Source organism: Pelodiscus sinensis, chromosome 15 (assembly GCF_052426305.1).
Source record: "Pelodiscus sinensis isolate ZL-2025 chromosome 15, ASM5242630v1, whole genome shotgun sequence".
NCBI classification, from domain to species: domain Eukaryota; kingdom Metazoa; phylum Chordata; order Testudines; family Trionychidae; genus Pelodiscus; species Pelodiscus sinensis.
In genome coordinates, this window is record NC_143066.1 from 41,626,600 (window position 1) to 41,649,623 (window position 23,024).

Sequence of the window (23,024 nt, forward strand, 5' to 3'; positions counted from 1 at the left end):
CCCCAGGGCTGCGCGGCGAGTCGGAGCCAGGGGCTCATCGCCTACTACCCCAGCCCGTGGGCCTGTAAAGGGCTGCAGGGTGCGAGTGGCCCCCGGAGCGGCGTCCGGGGGCGGGGGCGGGGGAACTGGGCTTGCAATTCTCCTCCGCCGCCGCTTCCCCGCCGCGACGCCGCTGAGGGGCCTGCCCCGGCCATGGGGGCGCGGGCGGTTTCCGAGGGGTCGCTGGTTTATTAGGGGCGGGGGGCGGCCTCGCTGCCGGCGGGACACAAGCCAGGCTGTGCCCGCATGGGGGGCGGTCAGCCACGGCCTTCGCGGGGAGGGGCGCGCGCTGCCCTCCCGGTTGCTAGCGGGTTGCTAGGACGCCATGTTGGCGGAGGGGAGGGGAGCGCTTGGTGCCCCGGAAGTGGTGTCCCCGCGGGGTTTCTCTTCCGGTGCGGCGGGCCAGCGCCGGACCCGGCCAGGTTAGGACTAGAGGCAGGAAATGGCGGCGACATTGCAGCAGCAGCTGCCGGGCCCCCGAGCTCCACTGGGCTGGGCCCAGGCCTCCTAGAGAGCCGCCGCGCCAGCGCCGGGCCCGGGCCGCAGCCATCCGGGGCCGGACTCCGAGCACTTTACATACATGAGGTGATCGGCGGGAAGGGCGCGGGGGGGCCGGGGAATGGCGCGGAGCGGGGGGGGGGCTGGGTTGGGGGGCCGGGGAATGGCGCGGAGCGGGGGGGGGGCGGGGAATGGCGCGGAGCGGGGGGGGGGCGCTGGGATGCGGGGCCGGGGAATGGCGCGGAGCGGGGGGGCGCTGGGTTGGGGGGCCGGGGAATGGCGCGGAGCGGGGGGGGCGTTAGGATGCGGGGTTGGGGGGCCGAGGAGTGGCGCGGAGCGGGGGGGCGCTGGGATGCGGGGTTGGGGGGGGGGGGCCGGAGGGGGGGCGGGGTGGGGGGGGGGGGCGGGAGCGGGGGGGGGGCGCTGGGATGCGGGGTTGGGGGGCTGGGGAATGGCGCGAAGCGGGGGGGCGCTAGGATGCGGGGTTGGGGGGGCCGGGGAGTGGCGCGGAGCGGGGGGGCGCTGGGTTGGGGGGGCCGGGGAGTGGCACGGAGCGGGGGGGCGCTGGGTGCGGGGTTGGGGGGCCGGGGAGTGGCGCGGAGCGGGGGGGCGGGTTGGGGGGGCTGGGGATGCGGGGTTGGGGGGGGGGCCGGGGAATGGCGCGGAGCGGGGGGGCGCTGGGTTGGGGGGGCTGGGGAATGGCGCGGAGCGGGGGGCGCTGGGATGCGGAGTTGGGGGGCTGGGGAATGGCGCGGAGCGGGGGGGCGCTAGGATGCGGGGTTGGGGGGCTGGGGAATGGCACGGAGCAGAGGGGAGGGGGCCTCGAGCATGGAGGGATGCTAGGATGTGGGGCTGTAGGGAGGGGGCGTGGCGCGGCGAGGGTTGCCAGGCTGGGGGGAAGGGGCGCGGGGCTGGGGGGCGGGGAGGGGGCGATGAATGGCGCGGAGCGGGACCCTCTCGATTTATTTCCGTGGCCTGGGGGGGGTCCCTAGCGGGGCAGCGGCGGGGGCGGGGGCTGAGGCGCCCTCCTGTCCGGGCGGCCTTGGAGGGCGCTACCGTCCGCCCGGAGCCGGGTGCGCTCTGTGGGTTTCAGTTCTCCGGCCCGGCTGCCGCTGGAGCTGGGGCGTAACTTGGTTAAAGCCGTTTGAGTGTCTCTAGTCAGCGCTGCAGAAGGGCTTCCCAGCCGGCCAGAAAGCGTGGCTGTGGTCTGGGGGGCGTGTTCTCTGCTCCCCAACTCAGCTGTCAGCCTGGGCCAGCCAGACGCTCTTCTATGCATTGGTAGTTCATTATCGTCCAAGCTAAACAAGTGCTGTCAAAGTATAAAAAAGAATGGATCTTGGCTTTTGCTGGGATAAAATACGTCAGTCTCTTGCCCAGAATGGACCTGGCGGCTATGTTTGGGTTTTAATCCCCTGCCCAGGGTCTGGTTTTCCACTGAGTTGAAGGTTTGATCTTTTCTGTTCATGTGTCTTTATTGTCTGTCCCTATTTCAAAGTCTGGTCTCTGATTGTATCTTGCCTTCTGAGTCTTGTTAGGTTAACAGGGTTAAGCACAGTTTTTCCTAGTCCCTTTTTAATGGGAAAGATTCATCACTTTTTGTGGCTTAACAAAAGGTTTTAAGGGTGTGAGAGAAACAAATTAATTGGTGTCTGTATGTTTTCCCCATTCCTATTCTACCTCCATTCTGAGATAAAATCCTATGGAAAGACCAGTATTCAGAGACCAGTGCTTGCCTCTCCCCCATGAGGAACCAACACATGGGGATCAGCATGTCTTTTAAACCCACTCCAATTATATTCTCCAATTCTGTTGACATGGTAACCAACATCCCTTTCTGTTCCAGAGAATTGGAAGCTAAAGCTACCAAAGAAGTTGAAAGAAAACTAAGCAGGTAAGACATGCATTTGAATCTACTTTTATGGTTCCAGGACAAGGGTGGGCCTAAAGTTCTATTTTTTTTTCCTTCATGAAAGCCAGCTCTGACTCTGATTGGAGCTTTAATTTCATGCTAGTTGATAGAAAAATTGTTGAATTAAAATTGTAGCTCTCCAATAGATAACTTTCCATTGAAAATAATGTTTGCTGAGGTAAACTTTAGTGAAGCCTGCTCTGCTGCATACGCCTGAGTATAATAATTGTATGTAGTGTTGTAGCTGTTTTGATCTCTGGCTATTAGACTGTTTGGATGAGATAATATCTTTTACTGTGCCAACTTATGTTGGTGAGAGACACAAGCTTTCAAGCTCACACAGAGCTCTTCTGTGTGAGCCTGGGCTCATCGGTTAACCTTCACGGTTACACATAGGCTCCCTGCACATACTGGTTCCGAGAACCTCCTGGCCACTATCCAGCAGCAGTAGGAGGCAGACAGGATTCCGCTCCTTGTTTGCACCAGTGGAGTTGTCTGCGCCCCTCTTCTCCCTCCCCCCCCCCACGCTGCGGCCACCTGTCACCCCCTCCCCCGTGTAATCGCTGAAATGTTCAGCAGTTACATGGTTAATTAATTAAATTCATTTTAACATCCCTACTGTACACCTTTGCCTTTTTCATTAATTATATAATTGCAGATTGAATTTTATAATGAAAACTTTGTAAATACAAAATGTGTCCCTTTGCAATAAGATTTTTTTTCACGGTTTCAAATCTCTTGTTTAATACAGCTTTCTCTTCCACTTTGTTACCCTTAGAATTGCACAAATGAATGCAGGGTGGATTTGTTTTGTTTTCCAAACATGCTTGGTCAAGTAGTTTTTTGTAGTAAAGGTATTAGCCTTCCCCTTGAATTTAGTGTAAACTGCATCTTATGAGGTAACTATTAGTTCTTATTTCCTTATGTTCTTCATATCAAAGAGTGAAGGCATTGAATCTGCCATTAGTGAGAGATTTTTATGTCCTAATGTATTTAAAACCCTGGGAAGTGGGAATTCTTATAGCAGCTGCTTATGGAAATATGAAGTATATACAAGTATATATTTCACTTTTGTGTTCAAGATATTATTTCTTGCTTATATCTTGTTCTCGTATGATGATACTTTTGCAAATTCTTCAAACGTTCCTTGCATTTCTTGACCTGTGTTTTTTCTTCTTTGATTTTCCTTTTTCTGATCACTGTAGATTCAATAGCGGCGAGGAGTCCTGTGGCACCTTATAGACTAACTGAAGTGAAGGAGCATAAGCTTTCGTGGGCAAAGACCCACTTTAAAAGAATTGGGTCTTTGCCCACGAAAGCTTATGCTCCTTCAGTTAGTCTGTAAGGTGCCACAGGACTCCTCGCCGCTTTTGCAGATTCAGACTAACACGGCTACCCCTCTGATGCTTGTAGATTCAATTAGACCCCAAAAAGGCTTTTGCTAGGGAACGTTGAATGTTTTAAAATTCAGCCAAAACCATAGTGCAACTGCTAGAATGAAGTTAATTTCTTATTCTTTATTTATTTCATGTAGTTCACCTTCAAGTTTCAGTTCAGAGATTAATAAACCTGGGACTTTGCAGCTTGGAAAAGAGACAACTAAGGTGGGGGGGGACTATAATATAGATCTAAACAATTGTGATGGGTGTGGAGGAACTAAGTAAGTGGTGTTTAGACCTTCTCATAACATAAGAACTAGGGCTCACCAAATGAAATTAACAGGCAGAATGTTTAAAACAAACAAAAGGAAGAGTTTTTTCACACAGCACACAATCAGCCTGTGGAACTCCAGCGGCTGTTGTGAAAGCTAAGATTATAACAGGGTTCAAAAAAGACCTATATAAGTTCATGGATGAAAGGTCCCTCGGTGGCTATTAGCCAAGATGGGCCGGGATGGTGCCCTTAGCTTCTGTTTGCCAGAAGCTGGGAATGTGAGACAGGGTCATTTGATGGTGGTTACCTGTACATTCCCTCTGTAAGGCACCTGGCATTGGCCACTGTCAGAAGACAAGATACTGGTCTGGATGGACCTTTGGTCTGACCCAGTGTGGCTGTTCTTATGTACATAAATAGTGTTTTTTATCAAGTAAAGTTAAATGCCACATGCTAGCCAGAAAGAGAGTGTATAGAAAACTGGAACGCCAGTAAGCATTGAAGACCTTTCTAGAGTGGATTTTCAAGTTAGTATTTAAATAGCAGTTGTCTTCAGCTGAAGCCTTTAATGTTACTCAGCAAATCTGGGCTTCAATCATGAAGGGAGTTTCATTGCATGCTATGTAGCCTGGATACAAATTTAGTATGACACATTTTAACTTTACTTAGTAGGTCACACAATTATTTCTGTCTGCTATGCAAGGTTATTTATCAAGAGGACTATTTCTTAGCAAAACACTTTTGAATTTCGGTATGTAACATTTGAGTGACCACACTAATTTCCAGTCCACACTAGCAAAAGATAGATGCAGCTTCTGGCAAAAATTTGCTTTTATTGGCACAGCTTATAACACTTCCCCAAATAATATAAGCTGTATTGGTATAATGATGTCAGCACTATGTTTTTTTTTATCAGTATAAAATGCTATAAAAATCACTTTTATCTGGAATTGCAGTACTGGCAAAAGATTCTTGTTCAGACCTGACCTTAGTAAAAGGAGTTTGAGTTAACTCCACAGCTATGTTTGAGTCCTGTAATTAATTTAAATGGATGCCAAATGTAATTCAGAACCTCAATGAAGTGATAGGCTTCAACATGAGCAAGTAGTAAACAAGTTTTAGTTCATATATCAAGTGACTGTTTTTATATAGCTACTATTTTACTATTTCATCATTACATAATTCTGACAAATCTCACTCAGACACTGTGGTCTGGTTAGCAGGGAATGTACAATGCTTTTATTGTTTTAGATTTCACTTTAAATCAGTATGGAAACCTGATCTTATCTCTGTTTTCTTAAAACTTTACGTAGAAGCCTTTGTTTTCAGATTGTTGTGATACAGCAATGTTTGAATTTTCTCTTATGTTTGTTCAAAATTTTTATTCTTGCTTCATCTTTCTTGGGCTTTGGTAATCACTGAACTATTCAGGCCCCTACTTCCACCGGTCTGTTTTTGCCCAACACATATTAATTAATTGATGCTAATAAATGAATACTTAAGATATTTGTTTTAAAAGGAAACATTCTGCCTACTGTGGGAGCTTCAGTTGGTATATGAGCTCTCTGATCTCTAATTTCAATTTGAAGTCACAAGCTTTTGTGGGCACAACCCGCATTATCTGAAGAAGTAGGTTGTGCCCACGAAAGCTCATGATACCAAACACGTTTTGTTAGTCTTTCAGGTGCTGCAAGTCTATTTGTTGTTTTTTAAGTTTTTCCACTTAGACTAACTCTGCTATCCCTCAGAAGCTTTTCAATTTGAAGGTATTTTTAATAAGTTTTCAGTCCTGGGAAAGCAATGTGGCTTATAATTGTTTTGTAAGATTGTTGCAAGAATTGCTGGCAAAAAGAGGATTTAAAAAAAACGGAGAGGAGGAAGTGCAGAGGGTGGGATCTGTAGGCAAGAGTGGAGTTGCTGCTGTTGCTGTCTCTCCTTGTGCAGTCTGAAGATAGGGGAGATGACTAGAAGGGAGGGTGGGTGAGTGAGTGAGGTGTAAAGATTTCATAGTTGGAGCTGGGAGGGGAATTTGGAGCACTGAGTATAGATGAATGAAAAAGAAAACAGTCCAGAAAGGAAGTCTTAATTGTTAAATGCCACTCCCACCTGCTTTAAAAGTTTTAACATTTCAATAACTGCTGTTGTGCTGTCCACAGTTGTGAGCTTTTTAACACAAATAGGTCATTTCATTTTCATTCATGAAGTAATGCCCATTCAGCAAGCACCTTTCATTATTGTGGTGGTTGTTTTGGCAAACCCTTGCTAGATTGAAAAGCCAGGTGTTTAAAACATTCCTGTTGTCTGGAATGAAGTTAAATACCACAGGTATGGTTTTGAAATGGAACAGAATGGACACCCACTCTTCATTTCAGGATTTGCTCTTTTATGTTATGTCTCACAGTCCTCCAAGTTCCCCACTAAGATATGTTTCTTTCTTAAAGCCTGTGAACGTTAGTCCTTCATTTCAAAGACATAGTATCTAGTCTAAAACATGGAGCTAATTAGACATGCAGTGCCTCTCAAATACAGGTTCCTAATTTGTTTATTACTTAGTCTCCATGCTTTTGTTCGTATTTTGTCTGAGGGGCCCATCCTGCAAACAGATATACGCATGCTTAGGTGTAAGCATGTGAGAAGTCATGTTCAAGTCAGCAACCCTGTCTTTGATCAAAATGATTTTTTTCTATCATTAGATTAATGTGATAGGAAAGTCCTTTTAATGCTGTCAGGCTAACAAGGATAGAAGAGATTGGCCTGTATGATAACAATCAGGCCAAGCTTGCGAAGGCCATGCACTCCACTTGGTGGCATTTCTCTTACTTTTAATAACTTCTGAGAGCTTCATCTGATCAAATCCAGAATTTCAGGGAATGGTCTTGGCATCAGTGGCTAGAATTCTATTAGTTTAGATGGAGGAAATGAGGCACATATGGAGCACTGGCCATTTGTTTAGCACTACAACAGACAGCCTCACACTACCTCTACAATCGTGGATAGCTCAAACACCTGGCTGATGGCACCCATTAATGTCTTCCAGCATTGATCTGAGGAAGGGGGTCTGGCCCACGAAAGCTCATCACCTAATAAACCATCTTGTTAGTCTTTAAAGTGCTGCACAGTCCTATCTTTTGTTTCAGCTAGACCAGACTAACACGGCTGCATCTCTGTCACTATTCCAGCAGAATACTCCATCTCCTACCTGCCCACCCTGACAATTTAACATGTTGGCACCCTGGATGATTTATTTCCCAGACAGATGGTGATGGGGTAGAGACTGGGGAGCTGCACACAGTCTTTAGTATGGGGTTGCAGAGAGCCAGTGCTGTGGGGGAAATGGGAGACCCTTTCATAGGAGGATGGGGAAATGAAAGCTCACGCAGAACCCCTGGCAGGGGGGTGCTGGGAGGCAGTTGCAAAGAGGTGGATGAGGTGGCAGCACACAGGGAGCTTGTGGTGTGGAATGGAAGAATTCAAGGACCCTCTGGCATGTGTGATAATGAGGCTCACAGAAGCTACAAAGTAAAGTGATTGAGCTGCTAGTGTTAAACTAACTAGGCAGAACTAGCTTGATTACAAATCACACCTTTTGCCCCATCAGCACAGGGCCAATGTGACTGTTCACATTCCTAAAAATAAAATACAGTAACTAAAGTTAAGTGCATCAATGATCACAATATGGGATCTTAAATTTTAAGCTCTTGAGCATTGATATTGGTTTACAGACAGGATAGCGGTACATTTTTGCTGATGGAAGTTTGTTAAAACTTACTGCATCTTGCTGGTCCAGACTGAATGATAATTACTATGATTCAAAATAAAAATTTGGCCTATTCTACATAGCTATTTTCATGTTCAGATAAGGATCTCAATTTACAGTCTGCACACCCTCTTCAGAATGTTGAGTCTTGAGACTAAATATCACACATTAGCATTCCGTCATGTAAGCTATAGTTCATGTTTTGAATTACTCTGATTAGCATATCAATTTGCTACACATTTTACTGTTGTGCAAGGGATTGTTAAACATCACCTATTATTCAATATGTTCAACACTGACTTCTATATTGTTGAACAAGTAATGTGCAACAGAACATCGAGCAACAGCTGTGTATTGTTAATTTGAAGACTAGGTCCCTAAAAACTAGAGTGGAAGAGTTAAATCTTTATAAAATCAGAAAACTGTTAAGGAGTGAGCACTGAATAAATAGTTAATTTGAAATCACTAGGGTGGTGGATGCTCTACAGTCAGTCCAAATACCTTGTGCTTTTTCTAATTTAGGAAATCACCATGTATTTTGTTGGGGAAGAGATGTTTTATTTCCCAAGCCATCTTGTGGAACTGAGAGTGTGGGGTAAATGGTTCAAAATAAATCCACAGCATTTTTAACTTGAAGTAATAATTTTGTTATTGGAAACAAAAACAAACAAAAAAGCAAAATTACAGCAAAGCACCCATCCCTCCCTGCTTGCTTCCATTCCAAAGATCACAGTTGGAACAACTGGTCTACACTAGTTGCAACCCAGTCCTGGTTCTGTGACTCTGGTTTTTAATTCAGATCAGCTGTCCCATCAGACATAGTCCAAAAGCATCATACTAAATCCCCACTCTGAGCCTTAAGGTACATCTACAAAGGATCAAAAAGCCTGCAGTAGTGAGTCTGAGCCCAGGTCAGCTGACTTGGGCTCACAGGACTCCAGCTGCATGGCTAAAAATAGCAGCGTAGATGTTGTGGCTGGGCTAGACCCTGGACTCTGAAAGCCTCTTACAACTAACTTTGTTACCAAAACCTTTTACTTTCTATACAAAGCTTGTGTAAGACCACTCATTGTACAGTGTCTTTGGAAACCCATAAACCTTGGAAATCTAGGTCAGACTGTTTATGCATAGGAGAAATATCCAGAATGTAAGGTCTACATAATGGAATGATTTGATATACAGAAATTTAAATTTTGGATTCAATATAGATTTTATGTCACGCAAATGATTTACTTATGCCTGAAAATATTACATCTGCTGTCATGAGTTACACCTCAGCTACTATAACTAAAAAGACTGGAGAGGGAAAAATCTTTTCAATTTGCTTTGTAACTTGCCACAAGAAACCTTAGTCTGTTTGAAAACTTGTATGTAGTTACTTTCACTGCCCCCTTTTGTGGATATGCGGGGGCAGGAGCTGGGGAGGCAGTTTCAGAGATGTGGTAGCATAGTCCAGAAATCTGTGCCCTGGGACTCAGTTGACCAGTATAGTTCTTCATTTTCAGTTTTCTTTGAATTAATTAGCTTTCAAGTTTACAGCATTATTGTTTCATATGCAGATTTCACTCCTCTCAGTATTCAATTGTGTGAGAGGAAAGGATCCTCCAGGATCTTAGAGAATTGCGCATCCTTGCAAAAAGGTGTCAGTGACCTATGAATAGAATAATATTAGAGGCGCCTGGTATCACGTTTTGAACCCAAAATATAGCAGTACCCTTTGTCTGGTCATAGTCCAGACCGAGCTGTGAGTTCAGCCCATAGTGTTAGCTCCCAGTTAATCACGTATCTTATTTCTGCAGAATTACATGTTTTCCAGAGAGTTGTAATTCGACTGGCTTGTAGAATAGGCCTTTTCAATTTTACTTTGTTCAGTAATTTAAAAATATGAAGAAAATATTAGTGGCGTTAGGTTAACGGACAGTATTGGTGGCCTGCTAGACATAGTTAATATTGGGTATTTTGGCAAAAAGGCAAATTATTTGTAAACTAGAAAACCATCTACCGAAAGAAGCTAGGAAAACTATATTTAAAAAAAAAGTGCAACTGAAAGCAAAATGTCCTACAGTAGGCTCTGAGCGTCAGACACCTTGGGAATGACAGGTGCTATCATTCTGAACAAGAGGTTACAAGGTAGTGGGGCTGTAGCCACATGATGGGAGGCAGAGTGGGAGTAGGGGTTCAAGGAGTCAGCTTTGTGGCTCCTCTCCCAGGTCAGCAGGGAAGGGAGTGCTGGGGATCTGGGCCTGGGGAGTGCTGGGGCTGTAACCAGCGTTCCCCTTGTAGCTAAAGCTCTGAGCCCTGCCAGCCCGCACAGGGCTGAAGCTGACAGTGTGCTTCAGCCTCGTGGATTCAAAGCCTAGCGCTCCCCTTGGTCTAAAGCCTGCACCCAGTGCTCCCAAGGGTCAAGCTCCAAGGACCCCCCTGCCTTGAGCACTCATCATTCCCCCTGCTCTCCTTTCTGCAACACCCCTCCTCTCCATAGCTGAAGCACTGAGTTTGTGCCCCTCTGTGGGGCTGAAGGCCTGAGCCCGGGTGCTGCCAAAGGTCAGAAGCCCCGAGCCCCACCTCATACCCCTACTGAAACCCCAAGCCCCGGGTCTGAAGCCCCAAGGCAGTACTGTTTGTTTGTGTGATTGATTACTTCCATTTCCATAGGGTGTCTAGTTTACTGGCAAGTCAACTCTAGTGACCGGGTCTGAGAGGTCTGCTATACTGCATTTAGGGAATGCTTCAGAATAAGCTTTGCAGAGCAGTATATCCAGTGTGTTACGTACTGACGTGTAGGCTGCTCTAGATCCTGCGAGGGTGTTGGATTAATACATATCTTCTTGTCGGAGGAAGTTTAATACAAGGCCACTGAGAGGCTGACCCTTTGAGTGGCTGGGAGTTAAGTTGTCATCTCTTTTCTCACTCCCACTCCCAGAATGAGAACACTATATCGAGGTGTACGCTAGTGGCACTTGGAGTAGCTCTCAATGAACCTGCTAAACCAGTGTTAGAATTCCATCACGGTAAAGGGCTTCTCAACACATCTGTTGGTGCTATGTTAGCAGACTCTTTTGAAATGAACTAGCACCACCTTGTGGGATTAATGTGGCTTTAATGTAGACTTGGCAGAGTTCTTTCTGTTGTCATCTGCTTGACTTGTAAGTCCCTAACTTGAACGTATTTTGAACACTGAGGTAATGCTAACACCCTCAAGGCATACACTGTCAGTTACAATTTCATCTGAAAGAATTTTTTTTCTGTTTATCATAACCCTTTAGATGCTCAAAACTGAACTTCCTTAATTCATTTGTCTATCACACATGCAGGCTCATTTCTTATAAAGTTAGGAGAGTGGTGGATAACTTATGCTACTAGTAAAATGACTCATTTGTTCTGAAAAGGAGGGGAAACCCCCCTAAACTGAAGGAGACACAGATAAATTTTGGCTCACCAGCCAGCCTTCGTAGTATTCTTTCAAAAAGCATTAAGTGAATTCATATGTATTACTATATTGCCCATTAGAATAGTTACAGTTGGTCCCTACAAAGCTGCTAGGTCTCACATCAGTACTAAAATCAACAGTATTCAAGAACTGCACTTTTCCAGTATTTTGCTACAGGATAAATATATGTACCAACTGGGGATGTTCAATATTGGTTAATTGAATAGTCGAGTAACCTCATTACATTTTATCAGTTAGTCAACTCTTCTATAGTCCCCAGGGGCGGGGCCAGCAGCCGCTGTATCAAAGGCAGCAGCACGGGGTGCCATGTGAGAGCTAGTAAGCGAAGGGAGCCAATTGAAAAAACAGCTCTCCACACAAACCAGCTGCCTGTTGCCTTGTGTTTCTGCTGCTGAGAGAGGGGCAGCAGCACGGGGTGGTAGCAGCCCCTGTCTAGGGGTGGATCTAAGCTCCCGGACCCAGCACAAGTCAGAACTGAGCTAGGCTGCCTGTCTGCCCGGCTCTCAATACACTTGAAATGCAGAGCTGAAACGGGGGGTAGATCCCGGACCCAGTGCGAGCCAGGACTGAGCCAGGCTGCAGGCCAGCCTGCTGAAATATTTACTGGCGGAAGAAGGAAATGCGTGTAGTCTGTAGCATTAACCTGTAAGCTTTTCCGTATCAGTTAATCAACTACGCTATTACATCCCTAGTACAAACCCTGATAGTGCAGCTGTATGTCTGCACTAATGATACAGAACTCAGGTGCAAGTTTCCCAACTATAAATATCTCAGTTCACGATTAAAAATTCAAGCTTCCTATTGAATAACATCTCCTTTTTCTGTAATAATACCATTTAGAGCGTCACAGACATGAACTAGTGAATCCTCACTATGTCTCCGAGGGCTTTAGGTAAATATGCCTGTTTCTACAGATGGAAAACTAGAATGTGGTTATGCTATACTTGGACTTTCCTACCCAGAGGTTCTTGAGCAGGGGTGGGCAGTCATTTTTCATGGGGGCCACTCCAAGATTTTGGTAAATAGTCAAGAGTTGCACTTTCCTATTGGGGAGTGCGGGGTCTGGGATGGAGGTCTGGGTGGGAGTTAGAGAGAGGCTCTGGCCGGGAGGCACTTACTGAAGCAGTTTCTGGCCAGCAGTGCACTCAGGCAGGCTTCCCTGCCTACAAACAGCCTCAGACCATTCAAAGTGGCTGGCTGTTCCATGTGGCTCTCTGTGTTGCAGAGGGAGGCTTTGCATCCTGCCCCAGCAAATCTCTCAGCTTCTATTGGCCAGAAATCAGCCCAGGAGCTGAGAAATTGGTATGTCATTAATGGGTGTGGATGCCATAGTTAAGCCAACCTAACCCGTGGTGTAGATGTGGCCAGATCAATGGAAGAATTATTTCATCAACCTAGCTACACTAACAGAAAACCCCCTTCTGTTAATGTCAGAAGCATCTACTCTGCGGTGCATCATCAGCAAAACTGCCACCCCGCCTCTGTGGTGCTGTATCTCCCCGAGTGTAGACACTGCCTAGAATGGGGGAAGACTCCATTGGTGCTTTGACAATAGCTTGATCTTTACCTTAACGTGACCTAGCTAGGTCATGGAGAGGTATGTAAAATTCCAACCCCCTGAGATGCCAGGTTCAGTTAACCTAACCCCATATCGAATTCTTATGTTGGCCTACCACCACCTCTTGAGGGGGCGATTTATCTACGGTGCTGAGAAACTCCTGTCGGAGTAGCAAGTGTCTGCAGCATAGCAGCACAGCTGCAGCCATAACTGTATTGCTGTAGTGTCTGTAGCATAGGCATAGCCTGGGTTGAACACAGCCAATCATTCTGACTTCTCGTTTGTATTTTCTTTTACTTGTATGAACAGGAGTTATGCTGAGCGAGGTATAATTACTTAGGCTACAGAAATCTGATTGTCCAATTGGAATTAAATTAACTGCCACGCTTATCTGGCACTCTGTGTACTCATAATTATGCGGAATAGTAGCAGCTTCCTGTTTCTCTTCAAACAGAGTATAATCATCAAATTTAAAGGGTCCCTCCTGAAAGGCAAATCTATTTGCATTTGCTCTCAGTTGTCTTTTTAAGACATATTCAAATGGAAGGTCTCTTCTTCAATCTGAAATTTGACTTTGATACAGACTGGATATTTCATGTTCAGTTGATCTAAATTGAAAAATAAGGTTTGCATTTCATTTAAGCCCACTTAACTTTGAACATATTAATCCAGTTATGTAGTAGGAAAAGAAAATTCCACAAACATACTAGGGATGTGAAAAAGCTTGTAATTGGCTAACCCTGTAATAGTTTGAAATCTCACCGATTACAGGTACCCACAGCACAGTTAAGCTGGCTCCCACCTGCAGCCCCAATTCATATAAGGTAAAAGAAAATTCAGAATGATTGATTCTTTGTTCAACACAGGCTATGTCTGTGATAGAGCCAGCAGCATGAGGTGGCAGCCAGCTCCCCAGGAGCAGGATGGGAGTCTGCATATAACCGTGAACAGTAACTGATTAGCCCAGGCTTATCAGTTAAGTGGTTATGCTTTTACATCCCTCCTGCATGCATGCATACTAGGGGTGTTAAAATGCATTTATGTAAATGTCCACTTCCTCCTCCTTCTCCCTCCTTCTCTCTCCCCCCTCCCCCCCCCCGCCTCTGTTAGAGGCAGCGGGGGTGGAGTTGTGTGTAACAGTGCACCCAGGCTCCCTGGTTAAACAGGTACTTGTTCACATCCTGAATACATACATGCATTTTAGTGATGTGTAGTGGGGAAAATAATAGAATTCTGCTTTGATATGTCTCCTGAGTTTATGGACCAAAATTAAATACACTGAGTTATTTTTTGTATGCCTTAGCTGGGAGGTCCAAGAATACATACTCCTATAAAGCTTCTCTGAGCACCTCTGCCATATTAAGTGGGAGAAATGTGATCAGATGAAAGAAACTAGTTTGCTGCTTAGCTTTATATCCTGCTCTTTAAACATACTTTCTGTGGCATTTCTTGTCGTACATAGATGGTAATGAAGCTGAAGATGACACTTAGCATTTATATAGTTCTTTGTCTGCAAAGTGCTCTTTGGATTTTACCAGCTATTCATATCTGGAGTTGTGGTGGGAAATAGTTGTGATGATATTTTCATTTCTTGAGAAGTAACGTTAAAAATAGTTTGCCATTTATTTTAACATTATTGGGTTCTGATGCATGTTAAGTTTCTTCTGTTGATGGGGCACACATTTTACATGTTCTTTGCTAGAGAAGTTATGTGAGGGTCAATGGGATCTCACATGGCAGTTTCTCAAAGGCTGTGGCTTCCAGAATCAGTTATTTAAATAGATAAAAACCAAGTGTGTAAGTTGTGTTTTTTAATTTTAGGATTACTGTGGAGAAACTGAAAGTGAGTCTATGGCAAACATTCTTACTGTAGTACTGCATTAGTCATCAGGATTCAAGATGAGAGTCAGTGTCAGAATAAAATAGTGATGTTATTTAATATAAGCGCAGCAGGTTTGGAGCCAGGTTGACTAATTTCATTCACCTTTGTTGTGCCTACTTCCACACTTGGAATGCTTTTGCTTTGAAGATCATATTCAGTGTGAAGCTCATTCTTTAAAATGCACATGCATTTTACTCCATATTGCTTTCCTAAAACCTTTCAAATCAGTGATCTTTGCAGATGATACAGAACTAAAAAATTCTGGTCCAAAACCCTGAGTTAATTAGTGACTTCTCCAATACTTTGAGATAAATTTGCCAGGGTAATACAAATATTGTAACTAGAGTATAATATACTTTGGGAATAGACAGGCACATCAGGTGGGCATCATGCAGTATTGAAAGGTGGCTTACATAATGCTGTTTGTACTCAAGGGAGATCATAGAGCAGTATTTCCTTGCTGAACTAACAGTGAATTTTAATTTTGTTCTGCAAAAGAAAGTAAAATGTAGATGTATTTCTTATGCTAGGAAAAACAAAAGCTACTGATACTATCTAAAAGTTAGTTTTCTTAGAATAAACTGGCTTCTGACCTGTGTGCTTTCTTCATTAGCTGCCATAGCAACTATAGCCTGGGCTGGAAAATAAATACATTGAACCAAGTCCAACTGAAGATCAGGGCAAGAGCTTTTGATGTAGCCAGAAATGCAGAGTATGCCAGTAAAAGGTGATGTACAAATGTGGCTTAAATTTCTACTTTTAACTGTCCTGTTTCCACTACAGCTGTATGGTGGATCATTATCTCCCACTCTTAGACTAGCGTAAGAGCTGCTCTCATTTAAAGTGCCCCGTAGTGGTTACAGAATCGGTGTGATTTTTGTTTTCCATGCTTTGCCCCTCTTTCTGTAGCTTCACCTGTTTTACCTGGTGTGTTGACACTGAGGAGCATGTGCGACTTATGAATCCGTATATCGGTCTTCTGCCATTGCTAAGCTTATCTTTATGGCAAAGCAGTTGTCTCCTTAAGCCAGACTTAGGACCAAATCATATGGGTGTAAAGCTCAGAATGGCTCTATTTCACCCTTATGATCCAGCACAGGCCTGGGACGTGCATGGGTCAAGTGAAGATGCATACTAGACATGCCTTTGTTGTGAGATCTCCATGTATATTATCCAAGAGCATAAAGAAACAAGAGAAGGTAATAACCTGAGCTGACTCATGTGAAAGTAGAAACAGCACACTCTCAAATCTCAGCGGGCAGCAAGATTGCGAGAGAAGATTTTGTACTGCATTGTACTTCCACATGGGGAAGAATGCTAAAACTATTCACCTATGCTTTTCCAAAGCACATAGAGCCCAGTCTTTGACAGTCTAAGATATAGTGCACATGTAACACACCGCACCTGCTCACAAGTGTTTGCAGTGGGCACCCTAAAAGGGATAGAAAGGAAGTTGATTAGTGCACAAGACACTACTGGAGGAATGCTGCCTGTCCACAGATGTGCAGAATTCCCCTGCCTTGTATAAATTTTGTGCAGGGCTCATGAGCTAGTGAGGTGACAATGAAGATCCTGGAGAGGGGGGGAGCTGCAAAGATCCAAGTGGATGAGGGGTGCAGGGATGGGGAAGATATGCATGACTGAATGGGAGACGCTTGGGGTCAGCCAGGGTCTGCATGGGGGGGAAGCTTCACAACTCTAACAGTTTCCCCTCCCAAAAGAAACCCTTCTCACACACCCACCCAACAGCCTCCAAGTTCACTTCTGGGCTCCTACCCTCTCCTTCAGCTCCTCAGTTACTGCTCATTCCCCCCCAAGCTTTTACTCTGCTTCTGACAGGTGCAGGAAATACGGTTCTGTATTGTAATTTAAATGAATTACACAATGTTCTGTATTAACGTGCCTAGTAAGAAATGTATTTGCTTTAAAAAAAAAAAAACAGAATTTTTTTATGGTCTGTATTGTTAGACATACTTGCTGACAGACATTTTGAAATAAATTGCCAAAATTATGTAAACAGGCTTAGTTATATATTGTTTGTTGACAAAGTATGCAGAAACTTGTCGATTGTTGGTAGATTTTTTTTGGTGCAACATTCTGCCAGAAGCTACAAGAAAATTATGCTGTTCCAAATCTCGGGGGGGGGGGGGGAGGATTATGAAAGGGGGAATAAGAAGTGAAGAGGGCAAGATCTTAAGCTTGATTCAGAAGGAGAAAGCTTTCTAATAAAGCAACTTGGAAGGTGGTGATTGTGGCACATTCAGCATTGAAAAGAAAACAGTTTGTCTTATAGTAGCTTTATTAATTAATACTTGTATTAGAGGTGTGCTAGTACCTGTATGCAGAGGTGCATGTGATTCCTGCCCTAAAGAACTTCTATGGAAACAAATTAAAAACAAATGGAAAGGGAAATTACTTTCTCTTTCTCTTGTCCTCCTCTCACTTCTCCCCACCCCTCCCAAATATGGGCAAGATACATTTTTACCCTCTAGATTCAACTGTTCAGTTGTCACACTAATAGTTTTAAAAAACAAACCTGGATTTGAGGAAAATGTATAGGTCAGCCCACAATAAGAGAAATTGTAAGTACTCTGAAACTTGAGAACATTCCTTTCTTTTCAAATGCTGTGGAAATGTATTACCATGCCAAGTGCTTTCAAGCAATCAAGTTTAAAGATCACTGTAGTGGCATTGTTCCATTTTGGAGGAGAGTCACTTTAAAGTTCAAGTTGGCCTTCTGCCTCAGCTGAGAGATTCTTCAACAAGATGTTGAGAGATGGGACTCAGATGTGCAGCAGTAATAGTGATCTTGACCTCAAAGGCTGGAACCTTCTGCAGGATTCTTGAACATAATGGCTCTCTCAAGCTGAGGTACCCACAAAGAGAAGCTGCTTTTTAGTATTGCTTATTTAGGCACTGCCTTAAATAACAGACAACCTGCATGGAGCCCCTGGTTCTAGCTTAGCAACAGGTAGGAAATATATTGATGTGAATTGCCATCACAGCTGAAACTCTGCAGTATTCTCAGCAGCAGACCAGGTTAAAAGCATGTGTGACTCTTCCCTATAAAACACTATGAAATCGGTCTCCATTTTAAGTCCTATTTCCTTAGTGATACAGCACCACAGCTGGCTCTCTGGGTGTTCAAAGTTTCTAAGTCTGCAAATCGGGTGTATCACCAGTTTATAGTAGGGTTGCCAGATGGTTTCAACAAAAATACCGGACACACTTGACATTGCATCACAATCTACATTACACCTTATTTAGAAAATACCAGACGTTTATATTTTTCTCACTTCTATTTTCTCAATTTGTTTCCTGAACAGAAAGCTCAAATACTGGACTGTTCAGTTCAAAACCGGACATCTGGCAACCCTAGTTTATAGGAATGTTAAAATGTTTGTTTTTGTGAACATGTAACCGCTGACAATTTCAGCGATTACACATTTTTATGTGTGGGTGGGGCAAGCAGGAGCAGCTGTGGGAGGCAACAGTGCGAGAGGGGAGAGGGCAGGTGGCTCTGTGGGAGCTGGCACACAGGCAGCAGTCTGTAACCATGAGGGTTAATCGGGTACACATTGACATCCCTAGTAGCTTGCATAGGAATTTGTTTGGTATCTGATTTTCCTGTTTCTCCCTCTTCTGTATTTGCATACTAAAAATACAGTAAGTAGTTTTATCTTTTATTGAAGTTAAAAAACCAAACACACCTTGTTTTGCTGTTAGAATTCAGAGTTTCATAGTTGTGTATAGAATTGGACATTTGAGAAATCCAAAAATACACAATCAATTTGCCGGTCAAACACTGGTCAAATATGTCAGAAATGGTTAAATATAGTGAAAAAGAGTAAGACTTTATATTGTCTAGTAGGTTCCTATTTTAACAATGTTAAGTTAATATTTTAAATTATGCTTTTAAATATTCAGTACTGAACAAAAGAAAATGAAAGTGAAATAAAACAAACAAAGCAACTGTAAAAGTAATTTTTAAATGCATTTATACTAGATAGGAAGCTGGCCAACTCTTCAAGCATTTTTCTTCATCTTTATTGACTTCTCTGTACCTTTATCATCATTTTAATGTGCTTTCATGGCCAGGTATACAAATGAAGATATCCATACATACATAGAATGTTTGTACTAGAGAATTCCAGACAATCAAGATGCTCATCTTTCAATTAATTCACCTTTTTCCCAACAGGTGACAGAACAGCAGGTAGTAAAGTGATCAAGACAGTTCAGTAGGCTTGTTAACACTTGGCACAGTGATACAATTAGAAATGTAGGCCTCCACCTGCATCACAGCGTTTTGGTGGGAATATTTTACCATGGCCAAGTAGGTGATCAAGTAACATTATTTGGCTGGTCAATTAACTAGCTTGCCAAGCCTAAGTGCATGTAACTTTGCTGCAAAAATAAAATGTTTAATGATAGACAACAGCCAACCAGACTTTGGTTTTGCAATGTTGAAAAGGTCTAAGAGGGCTAGTACACATCTTCTTTTTAAAAGACTTGGTTTTTTTCCCCTCAGTGCTTTTAAATAGTGATAGAAATGTAGCCGTGTTAGTCTGGGGTAGCTGAAGCAAAATGCAGGACAATGTAGCACTTTAAAGACTAACAAGACCTTTTAAATAGACCTTTAAATAGACCTTTTAAATAGACCATAAAGTCTTATGTGGTGAATGAAGCTGAATTTTGAGTCTACAAGTGAGAGAAATGGGATTAATGTTAAGTAAAGTACCATTAACTAATTGGTAAACTTTCAATAAAAGTACCTTCTTTTCCCTTATCCCTTCATGCTCTCTACCAAGGATGTTAAGTATTGTGTAACTGACTAATCGAATAGTCGATGGATTTTTGTACCAACTATTTGATTAGTCGATAGGGCGTCGCAGCCCCTTTGAAATGCCACTGCAGCGTTTCAAAGGAGACCCCAGCTGATCCCAGGCTCCACACAATGCTGCCGCTTTGAAATACTCCCCTCTTCTTCCTCCTTCCCCCTTGCTGCCTCTATCTGATAGAGGCAGCGGGGGGGGGGAGGGGGGAGCGATTAGTGAACTATCAGATAAGCATTTGCTTATCGAATATTCGACTAGTCTACTAGTCCTTAACATCTCTACCCTCCCCCCCATAAAAATTAAAATAGCTATTTAACTCTCCAGTCTGCTTTTCCGTCCTAGACGAATAGCATGGTTAGTACCTCTATGGAGCTTTATGCACTCAAAGGTTGCACTTGAAAAGTTAGTAGACGATATCAAAGATGGGGAAGAAGCAGTAGCCATGTATAACTCCAGTGTATACTGCTACTCATTGGAAAAAGTTCAGAAAAGGGCATCAAAATAGTATGGAGAATGGCTGCCATAAAAAGAGAGATTAGTAAGACTGGAACTGTTCAGCTTGGGAAAGAGACAACTAAGGAGGGATATGATAGAGGTCTATAAAATCCTGACCGATATGCAGAAAGCAAATACTATTTCCTTATTTACGCTTTTCATAACACAAGAACTAAGGGTGTGTCTAGATTACATGCCTCCGTCGACGGAAGCATGTAGATTAGACAGATCGGCAGAGGGAAATGAAGCGGCAATTTAAATAATCGCGGCTTCATTTAAATTTAAATGGCTGCCCCGCTCTGCCGGTCAGCTGTTTGTCGGCAGATCGGGGTAGTCTGGACACACCACGGTCAACAAGGAAGCCTTTGTCGATCGGTGCAGGTATGCCTCGTGAAACCAGGTTTACCTGCGCCGATCGACAAAGGCTTCCTTGTCGACCAGGGCGCGTCCAGACTGCCTCGATCTGCCGACAAACAGCTGATCGGCAGAGCGGGGTAGCCATTTAAACTTAAATGAAGCCGCGATTATTTAAATCGCTGCTTCATTTCCCTTTTTCGAATAAACTAATCTACATGCCTCCGTCGACGCAAGTGTGCAAGGAAATCCTGCTACAAAGGACTGTGACTCTGGGCAATATGCCTTAAATAGCAGATGGCTTTGCAGAAATGGGTTTTCCTAATTATATTGGGGCGATAGATGGCATGTGTGTTCCAGTTTTGCCATCTGACCACCTTGCAACAGAGTACATCAATAGAGTTACTTCTCCATGGTGTTGCAGGTGCTTGTGGATTACCATGCACGTTTTGCTGACATGAACACAGGACAGTCCCAGAAGGTGCATGATGTGTGCGTCTTCAGGAACATCGGTCTGTACCAGAGGTGGGCAATAATTTTTAGTCAGGAGCCACTTCCAAAATTTTTGAAGTGCCTCTGAGCCACCCAGAAGGGGCGGGGCCAGGATACTTCTGGGCTACCCCACCCACAGACCATGATTGGTCTGGGGGCGGGGGAGCCCCTTTGCCCCGCCTTTCCACTAGGCACCCACTGCACCCTGCCATGTGCTCCTTGCAGGGTTGGGGTAGGGTGGGAGGAGGCTTCGGGCGCTCCCCCTGCCCCCAGGCCAGTTGGGGTCTGGGGGTGGGGGGGAAGCACCCAAAGCTGCCTCCTGACCTGCGAGGAGTGCATAGCACTATGAAGTGCCGCGTGCGCCTCGCAGGGTGGGGGTAGGGCGGGAGGAGGCTTCAGGTGCTCCCTCCGCCCCCAGGCTAGGGGAGCTGCACGAAGCTTTCTTCACCCCGCCCCCGCCCTGTGCAAGCATACAAGCATACGGCACTTTGGAGTGCTGTGCGCTCCTGGCTGGGGGGGGGGGAGGGGACAGAGGAAACTTGGTGCACTCCTCCTGCCCCCAGGCCAATCAGGGCTTGCGGGTGGGGGAGCGTGTGATGTCTCCTCCCACCCTGCGAGAGCATGTAGCACTTTGAAGTGCAGCATGCTCCTCGCAGGGCGGGAGGAAGTTTCACACGCTCCCCTGCCCCCAGGTCCAATTGGATCCGGCCCGCGGAGGTCCTTTTGCCCACCCCTGGTCTGTACAGAAAGCTGCAAGTGGGGATTTTCTTTCCCAATTACACGATTACGGTGGGGGATGTTGAAATGCTTACAGTAATCATGGGAGAGCTGGCGTACCCTGTATAGCCGTTGCTCACAAACTTTCACTGGATACCTGAACAGCAGTAAGGGCCTGTTCAGTAACACGCTGAAGAGGTGCAGGATGACCGTTGAATGTGCCTTTGGCAGATTAAAGGTGCACTGACGATGCCTTATCCTTAATAAGGATAACATTCCCATGGTCATAGCTGCATACTGTACTTTGCATAATCTCTGATGCTAAGAGTGTACAATAAAGGCTGGGTGGTAAGATGGTAAATCTTTGTCTTGTTTTCTACAAATTCACATTGCAGCACTACCGGTACATGCACAGGCATGTTAATCATTTTCTTAGTGGGGTAAATGTCCCAAATGTCATGATTCCCTCCTAGAACTACCTGCAGTGTAACATTGAAGCACCTCTGCCACAGATAAGCTCATTGTCCAAGTACTGCCTCAAAGCATCCCCAATTCCAATAGCCACTCCTCTGACAGCACTGATAGCTGGCTGCTCAAACTTAGGGTAAATCTTGGGTTGCCCTTAAATTCAGAGAATGATCTGGGCATGAAAACGCTGGAGACCACTTCACTACAGCATTCTAGAGAACAAATTATAAAATTATCCCACACTTTTCCACGGGCAGGGATCCTTCTAACACACATCTCACTGCTGAGGGTAAGCTACAAAATAACATCTCCTGCATACTTGCAGCTTCTGTTGTGCTCTCTCGGCTGGTCGCCTGTGATTGCAGAATGCTATAGGAAAGTATATTAAAGTGGGGAGGAACAAAGCTGCTGTGCCATAGAACCCATGGCAGAGGTGGAATGACTTCTCCCAGGAAACTTCCCTGGCGATCTCTCTGGAGGATTCCCACAACATCTCACTGTGCATCAGCACCCTGCTCCTCCATACCTAGTAGTTACATAGGAAGCTGTCCAGCTCACAGAAACACAGCCAGCCTCCAAGAGTTCTATACCCTAAACCAGCGGTTCCCAACCTTTTCCAGATGGGGACACATTTTGCCAATTCGGGAAGAATTGGTGACCCAGGGCAATTCAAAAGTGTGACTGGCTCCTGAAGAGCCACCTGGGGAGATACATTTCAAAAGGGTCGCCAGGTAATGGAGACCCATATTTGGGTCCCGACCCATAGGATGGGAAACCCTGCTCTAAACTGACCTCTGCACTGCACAAGCTACAGCTGCTTACCCTGTGTCTCATCTGCTTCCTGCTCCCAGAGAGCAACTGCTGAGACTGGCAAGGCACCTCAGGAGCAGAGAACAGTTCTGGCTGCCTGCCC

At 44.9% G+C, this 23,024-nt stretch overlaps 1 protein-coding gene across 6 annotated transcripts in view; it reads left to right on the forward strand.

Moving 5' to 3' along the window:
- The first annotated feature begins 422 nt into the window (after positions 1-422).
- TNRC6A (trinucleotide repeat containing adaptor 6A) overlaps positions 423-23,024 on the forward strand; it is an 84,442-nt gene continuing 61,840 nt past the window's right edge. For 5 of the 6 annotated variants that reach the window (XM_075899924.2, XM_089769332.1, XM_089769334.1 and 2 more), the window contains exons 1-3: positions 423-624; positions 2,381-2,428; positions 15,361-15,474. In XM_075899924.2, coding sequence (XP_075756039.1) covers positions 620-624; positions 2,381-2,428; positions 15,361-15,474 — 167 coding nt within the window. In that variant the 5' untranslated portion in view covers positions 423-619. The remainder of the gene's footprint in view (positions 625-2,380; positions 2,429-15,360; positions 15,475-23,024) is intronic. The other variant, XM_075899925.2, reaches the window with a different exon arrangement.